The 10,444-nt window shown below is 42.8% G+C and overlaps 1 protein-coding gene across 1 annotated transcript; it reads right to left on the minus strand.

Annotated features, from left to right (window-relative positions):
* Positions 1-2,495: 2,495 nt before the first annotated feature.
* On the minus strand, positions 2,496-6,421 carry LOC136389211 (olfactory receptor 1M1-like). The gene is given in 2 exon segments (XM_066361008.1): positions 2,496-3,888; positions 6,355-6,421. A coding segment is annotated over 1 exon segment (936 nt). The 5' UTR covers positions 3,882-3,888; positions 6,355-6,421; the 3' UTR covers positions 2,496-2,945.
* Between the last annotated feature and the right edge of the window lie 4,023 nt (positions 6,422-10,444).

The raw sequence follows: 10,444 nt of genomic DNA on the forward strand, positions 1-10,444 counted from the left end.
ATCCAGGGATGGATGGTGGGGAGGGAGCACAAAGCAAAGGAAGGGTCAGTGGGGCTGGGATGGTGGTCATAGGGGGGAAGGCCCTGGGGTCAGTAAGCACAGAGCCTTCTAGCCCATAACCAGGAATTGGGGGCCAGTAAGGCCAGCATCACGTGCCCTGTAGCCAAACAACCAGGACACAAAGCAGAAGGTCTGTGCCTGGTACAGAGAGGTTCCCTGCAAACTTCAAACCATCTGAGGTCCCCAGATGTCCTAACTACATGTTTCTGCTGCCCCCGCATGTCTCAATTCGGAACTGAATGAATTGAGCGTGTTCAGACCAGCATCAATGTGCAGCTCTGAGCCTCAGGTGACAACATGGGTCCATCCACCTGTAAGAGGATGGTGGTGTGTCAGATGGCCTCTAAAATCCCAATGATTCCCTCCAACTAGTATCTACTCCTGTGTATTTCTGTCTCCTTAAATGTATCCTGGACATGTGACTTGCTTCCAATGAATGAAATACAACAAAAATGATAAGTCATTTGATATTTGATTATAAAGATTGTGAATTCTTTTGTTTGTACTTTCTTCCTTATTTTTCCTCATTTCTTTTTCCTCTCCCTTGATCTCTTTTTCCTTTCCTTCCTGCTTCTCTCTCTCTCTCTCTCTCCCTCCCTCTATGTTTCTCTCCCCACTGACCCCACTTCCATGAAGATACTCATAACCAGGAGCTGCTTTGATCAGCAGAGTGCTGGAATCTGCTCAGAGTGAGGTTGGAAACAGGTCCCCTAGTCCTTGTCAAGACTTGGGATGATCAGAGTCCCTACTGACATCTCACTTGCAACGCTATGGAAGACCCTGAGCCGGTCACCTAGCTCAGCCACTCCCACTTTTTCTGACCTACAGACACTATGAGATAATGACTTCTGGGGCTTGAAAATTATATTTATTGGGGTAACATTGGTTAATAACATTATATAAGTTTCAGGTGTACAATTTTATAACACAGCATGTGTATATTGCACTGGGTGCTTATTATCCAAAGTCTGGTCTCTTCTGTCAGCTTATATTTGACTCCTATTATCCTGTTCATCCTTCCCACATGCCCTGCCCCCAGAAGCGGATTTAACGGTGGGCACACTGTGCGCTTGCCCTGGGTCCCCGACTTCTGAAGGGTCCTGCAAAGCCCTAACTTTACACTTTTTTCTAATGACACCAAATTTGGTTTCCTATGTGCAATTTTAACATTAATAGTACATAATTTTTTTATTTATTTAAAAATATGGTTAACATGTATTTTTATTTTCCCTGTCTCTCTCTCTTTTTTTAAGGGGCCCAATATTTTCTTCTGCATCAGGGGCCTCAACTGACCTTAATCCATCTCTGCCTTCCCTCTGGTGATCATACTGTTGTGTCTATGAGTTTATTTGTTTTGCTTGTTTGTCTGTTGCTTTCTGTTTTATGTCCCATATGATTGAAATCATAAGGTTCTTATTTCTTTCTGTTTGACTTATTTCACTTAGCATGATATTCTCAAGATCCATCCATGTCATAATGGCTACATTTCATCATCTTTTATGACTGATTAGTATTTCAATCATCTGTCAAAGGACACTTAGATTAACAGGATGGAGTGTGACCAACTCATAATGAATAGCTCTCAATTTTATCATAAGTAGTGTTACTATTTAAATGCCTTCTGCACCTTTTCCCTGGCACATTCTTTCTCACCCCCACCCCATAGAGGATGGGATTAGGGATGAAGGTAAAGGGAGCATGCATCTCATTCACTTCCTCCTTGACTTTGGACTCTGGAAGTCAAATTAACTGCCTGGTTCTCACAAGAAAGTCCAAACCCCTGGGTTGATCCTAAATTCCTCTTGACCTAGTATGTCCTGTCATTCACCACAAATGGAGTTTCCACTTCACAGATGCATCCTTATTCCTCCCTCCCTCTCTCTTTCTCTCCCTCTCTCACATTTCACATACGTTTCTTTGTCTGAGACACGCTTTAGTCCTCGTATCTGCCTCAACAGCACCATCTTATTCTTTAGGATAAGAACATACCCTCTAGATTCTTTTTTTTTTTTTTTTTTTTTTTTTTTTTTTTTTGCATTTTTCTGAAGCTGGAAACAGGGAGAGACAGTCAGACAGACTCCCGCATGCGCCCGACCGGGATTCACCCGGCACGCCCACCATGGAGCGAAGCTCTGCCCACCAGGGGGCGATGCTCTGCCCATCCTGGGCGTAGCCATGTTGCGACCAGAGCCACTCTAGCGCCTGGGGCAGAGGCCACAGAGCCATCCCCAGCACCCGGGCCATCTTTGCTCCAGTGGAGCCTTGGTTGCGGGAGGGGAAGAGAGAGACAGAGAGGAAGGCGCAGCGGAGGGGTGGAGAGGCAAATGGGTGCTTCTCCTGTGTGCCCTGGCCGGGAATCGAACCCGGGTCCTCCGCACGCTAGGCCGACGCTCTACCGCTGAGCCAACCGGCCAGGGCCCCTCTAGATTCTTACAAGTGTTCCGCTATATTCCTTCCCCTCATGTATAGTATATTCCATTCTATTATAATTCCATGTCTAGTGTCTTCTTCCACAACCAATTAGGGATCTTTCAAACTACAGGTATTATGTCTCTCCTGCTCACCACACCATGGCCAGCACCTACATAAAGCTCATAATAAGTACTCAATGAGTATTTTCTGAGTACTAAATGGATTCTGAAGCATGGTAAATCCAATCTGATAGAACTAGTCATATTCATTTGGGAATATGGCATAACACATACCATAAAAGGAATCTTTGTGGTTCCAGTAATTGAGAAAAGAGTGACAGGGTCACCTTGATGTTTCCTTTTAAACTTCTGCAATTCAAAGTTGTTACTCTTCCAAGCAAAAATTCCAGATTGTTGCCCAAGAACCCAGATGTTTGCATGTTACTCCCTGGAAACTTCCAGCAGCTCTGGGCTTTAGGAAGATGAGGTGATTTTTCTACCGATGAGCTTCCTCAGGGCCCCGTTTAGGTGCCTGTTTCTCAGGCTGTAGATGAAGGGGTTCAGCACGGGGGTGACTGCAGTGTACATCACAGCAGAAGCTTTCTCCTTCACAGCTGTGCAGACAGATAAAGGACACAAATAGACCCCAATCATGGTCCTATAAAAGAGGGAAAACACAGAAAGGTGGGAGCTGCGGGTGGAAAAGGCTTTCTTCCTGTCACCTACAGAGGAGACCTACATGATGGCCACAATGATGCGAACATAGGAGGCCAGGATGCAGATAAATGGTGTGGCGATCACAATCCCAGCCACAATGAGCACAAAAATCTTGGTCACAGAGATGTCAGTGCAAGCAAGTCTGAGAAGGGGAGTGAGGTCACAGAAGTAGTGAGGAATCTTGTCATCACAGAACGCCAGGCGTGCCATTAGGAGGATATGTGTGAGGGAGATAAAGTAGGAAAACACCCATAGACTACCAGCCACCAGGGCACAAAGACGTGGGCTCATGATAGTGGTAAAGTGTAAGGGGTGACATATAGCCACACACCTGTCATAAGCCATCACAGCAATTAAGACACTGTCAACGATGCCAAAACAATGGAAAAAGTACATTTGGGTCAGGCAGCAGGGATAGGAGATGGATTTGCTTTTGGTATAAATGTTCACCATCTTGGGGACAGTGTTGGTGGCCAGGCCAAAATCAACCAAAGACAAGTTGGCTAAGAAGAAGTACATAGGAGTGTGGAGGTGGGAGTCTGTCCTGATGGCCAGGATGATGAGCAGGTTCCCCATTACCCTGACCATGTACCTGCAGAGAAATAGGGCAAAGAGGACAGTCTCCGTCTCTGGATCTTCTGAAAGCCCCAGGAGGATGAATTCACTGGTTTTAGTCTTCGGTTCCATGGGCATGATCCCTCTGGAAGTATTGAAATGGAGAAGTTATGTGAATACTATGAAGACTTAAAAAAGTTTAGGTGAGTTTGCATCCAATTTTTTCGCCTGAGCTAATTACAACACTAGCTTGTATCTGTTTTTCACCTTGACCCACTGATAAAGTGTAGCAATACGGATTTCAAGATTCAGTTCAAGGGACCTTGACTACATATGTCCATTTCAGATAAAGATGGAGAGAGTAGATCATGCACTAACCTTTGATGAAAGAACTACTAAAGGATGTGCTTTAAGTAAAATAAATAGAATTCAGAGTAAGCGTTGTGCAAGAAGCAATGGTTAACTAAGAAACTGATATACATATACAGGACATTTTTTGAACAAAACACTGTAAAAAATAAAACTGTAAAATGTGGCTAACCAACGTGGATTAAAATACTAGGCAACAGTAACAGAGAATATTAAAAAGGTAATCAGAGTAGAGAATATTAGAAGGTTCTTATATGAATTTGCAGAATAGAAATACTGAATATTTTGGACCATCTATGTTGAGCATATATAACAAATGATTATGTGTAACTACTGCAATATTGAACATAGAATATATACTGTATTTCCCCATGTATAAGATGCACCTAAATTTTGGGGCCCAAAATTTGAAAAAAAAAATCTATTATATAATGTTATTGAACTCAAGTTTTATTCATCATAAAATTCATACAACTCCTCATCACTGTCAAAACTCCCATCCATTAGCTTGTCCTCATCTGTGTCTGATGACAAATCACTGTCTTCAACAATGAGAGCAAAAATAAGCGCGAAAAAGCAGGGAATGCAAGTAAAAAATAATCTACAACCACTGTGTAAGACGCACCCAGTTTTTAGACCCCATATTATTAAAAAAAAAAAAATGGTGTGTCTTATACATGGGGATTCTTTTTAAATAAAACATAGACATGGCTTTTTTTTTTTTTTTGTATTGGGTTGGAGAATAAGTTCGTAGCGTTTTTATATTTTATTTTACAACGATTTCTTTGCTGTTTGGCAAAGGGTAAGTATTCATTTGATAAAACTCTTTCTGCTCTACAAAACTATGTTAATTGTATTTTTGAGTTATTAGAAATAGGCTTAGAAATAGAATACCCAGGAGGCAAAAATCAACATTTTCGACATCTGCTCTTCTTTGCTTTTCATCGAGGTCAAAAAGCTGCCGAAGCAGCCAGGGACATTTGTGATGTGTATGGAGAAGGTGTCATAGGCGAGTCTACAGCACGGAAATGGTTTGCAAAGTTCAAAAATGGCGACTTTGACGTCGATGACACGTGCTGCAGTGGAAGGCCTTCTGAATTCGATGAAGAACTGGGAAATGCTTGAAAAGAATGCCATGGTCAACAAGGAGCTTTACATTGCCCAGCTACACCGCGTGAATGAGGCTATTTGACTGAAAAGACCTGATCGACATGGTCAAACCATACTCCTTCACGACAATGCCAGGCCCCATGTTGCACAAGTCATCAAAGCCGCACTCCAAGAGCTCGAATGGGAGGTCCTTCAGCATCCGCCGTATTTATTCTCTGGACCTTTATTCTTGCACCGACCGATTACCATCTTTTCCGCTCCCTGTCAAACCATATGAAGGGCGTTACCTTCGATAACAAAGAGGTCCTTAAAAACTGGCTCAACAACTTCTTTGACACCAGATCAGGCGATTTTTGGTGGAACGGCATCAACAAATTGGTCGAGAGGTGGGAAGAGGTTGTAAACAGCAACGGCGAATATATAATTGATTAACTTATTGATATAATTATTGTTTTTTGTTTAAATAAAAGTCTTCGGTAAAAACGCTACGAACTTACTCCCCAACCCAATATTTTTCTGAAGCTGGAAACAGGGAGAGACAGTCAGACAGACTCCCGCATGCGCCCGACCGGGATCCACCTGGCACGCCCACCAGGGGTGATGCTCTGCCCAACAGGGGGCAATGCTCTGCCGCGAACAGAGCCACTCTAGTGCCTGGGGCAGAGGCCAAGGAGCCATCCCCAGCACCCGGTCCATCTTTGCTCCAATGGAGCCTTGGCTGTGGGAGGGGAAGAGAGAGACAGAGAGGAAGGAGGGGGGGGTGGAGAAGCAAATGGACACTTCTCCTATGTGCCCTGGCTGGGAATCGAACCCGGGTCCCTCGCATTCCAGGCCGACGCTCTACCGCTGAGCCAACCGGCCAGGGCCCAGACATGGCTTTTTATTATTCAATCATATATACCCAACAGTCTCTCCACAAGAATGTAGCGTTCTAGTTAGAGATGAGTTCAAAATTCCACTGTTACTGCAATTAAGTCTTTTCCCTCAGAAGACCTCTTTAAAATATTATAAAACATAGACAATCCAACATCACAAGGTAAATAAAATAAAATATTGACTACAAAATTACATAGCACAGTGTCTGTCCATACTAAACATTAGTACAAAAAAAAGAAAAAGAAAATATCATTACCAGTGGTGGGATTCAACTGCTTGCACCAGTTTGGCAGAACAAATACCTAATTCTTTGTTGAGTTCAGTGAACCAGTTGTTCAAATGGCACTTGTAATTAGGGTTCTCTCTAAGGTGGGCTGCTGGGCAGCCACCCAATGTGGAAATCATAAATTTACATTCTTTACTCGTTTTTAACATTCATCTGCATAACAGCACATTCTTTTTTTTTTTTTTTTTAATTTTTTTTTTCACAGAGAAAGAGTCAGAGGGATAGACAGGGACAGGCAGACAGGAACAGAGAGATGAGAAGCATCATTCATTAGTTTTTCATTGTGCACTGCAACACCTTAATTGTTCATTGATTGCTTTCTCATACGTGCCTTGACCACAGCCCTTTAGCAGACCGAGTGACCCCTTGCTCAAGCCAGCGACCTTGGGCTCAAGCTGGTGAGTTTTTGCTCAAACCAGATGAGCCCTCATTCAGGCTGGCGACCTCGGGGTCTTGAACCTGGGTCTTCCGCATCCCAGTCCAATGCTCTATCTGCTGTGCCACCACCCCGTCAGGCATAACAGCGCATTCTAACCACCCATAGTAATGTTCATTCCATCCATAGATAAAAAAAAAAATGCAAGTGAGGATGTCAATCAAGAAGCAATATGAAAATATAAATATCTTAAATAAGTTTTATTGTTTTTGTCAGGTATTATTTAATATTTTTTCATTAATCTTTTAAAACTCTTTCTTATAACACGATCCAGTTTTGTATACCTCTATTATTGTTCTCATTTAAGTGTTAAATGCATGAAATAGTAAACTACATTTTGGTATATCTTTTTTTATACTTAATACAGTCATTATGACAGAGAACCAGTTGATTAATTATTTGAAACCACCACTGATCATTACTTATTGAAGACTTTGCATTTGGTTGAGGCAGGAAAAAAATTGCCGTTTTTTCTGTTTCCTTCTCAGATTTTCCTTTTTGTATTTTGCCTAGAATATATAACTTCTAAGTTGGCATTATGGGTACACTCTAAATAAAGAGATTTTGATCACGCCACTAAGAACAGGAAAAGTGTGTTGAAGTTGGCTCACATTGACTCATAAAAGCAGAGACTTAAACTTTCATAAATTTTGGTAAAATGTTGATAACTTAACGCTGATCGTTATGAGAATACTTATGCCAGGGAATTCAGTGACTGCTATGAATCGGGGTGTAAGAGCTAGCACACTACAAAGGTAGAAGGAACACAGTCCACTGTGACACCAACTGCATGTTTAGGAAGATCCAGTAATGATTCTTGATTTGATAATTCACTAGAAAGACACAAACAGCTGTTATACTCACAGTTAAAGCTGTTATACTTGTGGTTAAAGTTTATTACAACTAAAGGAACAGATTGAAATCATCCAATATAAGAAGCACACAGGACAGAGCCCAAAAAGATACCAAACATGGAGACTTTATTGTCCTCTCTCCCTGAAGTCATAGACAGTATTACTTTTCATAAACATAGAAAATTGCCAATCAGGGAAGCTATCCTGAACCTCAGTGCTCACAGTTTTTAGTGAGGCACCATCACATAGGCATGATCCATTGCCCACATCACTCATATCAGTCTCCAAGTTTTAGTCCTCTGAAGGTCGACTGGTAGCATGTGATCCAAACTCCCAACCTGAAATCACATTATTAATACCTGTTGTGGCCATTTCCTCCCTAAGACTATTTGGTATGACAATGACCCACAACAAAATAACACCCACTGTGCCCCAAGACTCTCAGGCGAATCAAAACTTTCTTATCCGGCGTGATATTGCAAGGGCTAAGAGATTACCTCCTAAATCTTTTAAAGTATAGATAATTAATACCCATGCAAGCCTCTCTCTCCTTCTTTGTTCTTGGCTAAGATTCTCATAATAAAGTGATTATATGGTGCTACCAGTGGGGGTAGGGATAGATTCAAAGAAACACCAAATCTAAGCAATGATGCATTTATATCTATGTTCATATTTTCCCCTTGGTCTACTTTTACTTATACATTATGATAAACTTGAACAGAATTATTTAGCATAGAGAGCAACAGTGGTTAGCTAAATTCAACTCCTCTAAGGCCCATCATTTTCCATTAGTATTTCACACTCTAACTCCATTTCCCAATATATGAGACTATTGATTTCAGTATTATAGTCTTACTAATGATATACTACCCTGAAGTATGTTAGTAGATGTAAACTGAAAAAGGCGTCAAAGACACTATAAACATTACCAGAGTCCCATGCAGTCATTAACAATTAGACCAGTCCACTATCATACCATATGACCAAAATGTCACCCAGAGAAATGTCACTCAGAAATGAAGGCTTTCATTGGACCTGGTCAGGTCTCCAAAGCTGGGTATTCTCAGCAGCGTATGGTTTCACTCCTTCAGCCGTCAGCTATAATTCAGCTAACAGACAATACCATCCTTCGCTCAGAACCTCTCTTGAGGCACCTGTGTAATATTGGCCTTCCTTTACTGCCTAATCTACTTAGGTGTTTCTACGGTCAAATAACTATTCTTCCTTCTCTCCATTTATTATTTCTTTACACGTTTGTCCAGATTTCTCTCTGGCCCAAATCCAAACTTGGGCCGGTGTCAGGATCTGCTCCAATACTGTCCTTCAACTACATTTTAGCTGTTTCAGAACACAATAACTAAGTGGTTGCATTAAAACTAAGCTTGCTTTTTGTTTGCTTCCTTTACCTCATGCCAATCTGCACTATTTGAAACAAAAAAATTTTAAAGTCGATTGACAATTTTTACGTCCAGTGAAATCTGCAGCTCCATACCATGGGTGACCCTGAGGCCAAGCAGGAATCAGAGGTTCACCCACTGCACTTGCTCATTCTTCCACTTCCCCAGACACATCCTTCGGTGACTTGCGGTTGTTCTAGTGAGAGCCACTCCTGAGGCCAACTATGGAGAACTGCCACGCTACAAAACTAGAAAGGACACTGTCTACAAGAGCATCCCCAGTTCCAACACCGACGACAAATTTTGGGGGTCCCCAAACACCTGAAGTTCAATAATTTTCTAGAAAACTTTTAGACTCATGGTTGTGGTTTATTACAGCTAAAGGACATTTTAAAACCACCCAAGGTTGATTAAAATCAGCTAAGAAGTACACGAGGCCAAAATGGCAATGCAGGAGATCCCGACCTCTACTTCACCCCGTAAAGATGAACAATCAGACACCTATGCACAAACAAAATCAGCTCTGGGAGACCTCTAGAGTCCACTTCAGAAATTTTAGCAACACAGTGAAACGAGAGCCTGAGAATTACGTGACACCCCTCTACCCCACCCCCGAGCCAGCACAGTTCACCAGTGAAAGGAAACTTCCCAGCTGGAAAGAGTTCCTCTGGTCAGGAAAGAAAGAATGGGGGGATTGACCCGTGAATCTGGCTTCTCAGGACACTTTCTGAAGGACCCAGTTTGCTTTAATCCCACCCAGAACAACAAGGCTAAAATGTATAGAGACAGCTAAAGGCAAGGAAGAGAGCCATATAGTGGCCACGCAGCAGAAGTGAGCACGGTTCCCAGTGGTTTGCTCTGCAGACAAAGCTGGCCAGTTTCATCCGTGAAGAAGAAACCAGTGGTCAGCAGAGCTGCCAGGATCACACGCAGATCTCACCAGCTTTGACCCAGAAGTATGCCCATTCATGGAAGCCAGCTGCCTGAGTCCCTCTCCACTCCAGCAAGAGCCCAGGGAAACTCACTGGCAGCAAGGTAAGGCCTCCCAAGCTGTGTGAGTGCAGACACCAGCCTAGATCTTTCTGACAGACCCACGAAGTCATGCACATGCTCAGATCAAACCCCTCCAGCTGAGCACCTCTAACTGTCACTGGCCTCCAGTGACATGCTGGTGGAGAGAGAGTATACAGCCACAGGAAAGCACGCCAATGGCCAGGCCCCCTTAGTGGCCAGTTAGTCTCTGTTGGCCTCAGTCTTTGCTGCCTGCCCTGACCCCAACCACTAGACGTGACTATGCAGCTAGCCCCTGCCACTGAACAGGCACCTGAAGCTGTTCCCACAGCCTAATGTGTGTACAACACCGGCTTGGCTAC

This window comes from Saccopteryx leptura, chromosome 1 (assembly GCF_036850995.1).
Source record: "Saccopteryx leptura isolate mSacLep1 chromosome 1, mSacLep1_pri_phased_curated, whole genome shotgun sequence".
NCBI classification, from domain to species: Eukaryota; Metazoa; Chordata; class Mammalia; order Chiroptera; family Emballonuridae; genus Saccopteryx; species Saccopteryx leptura.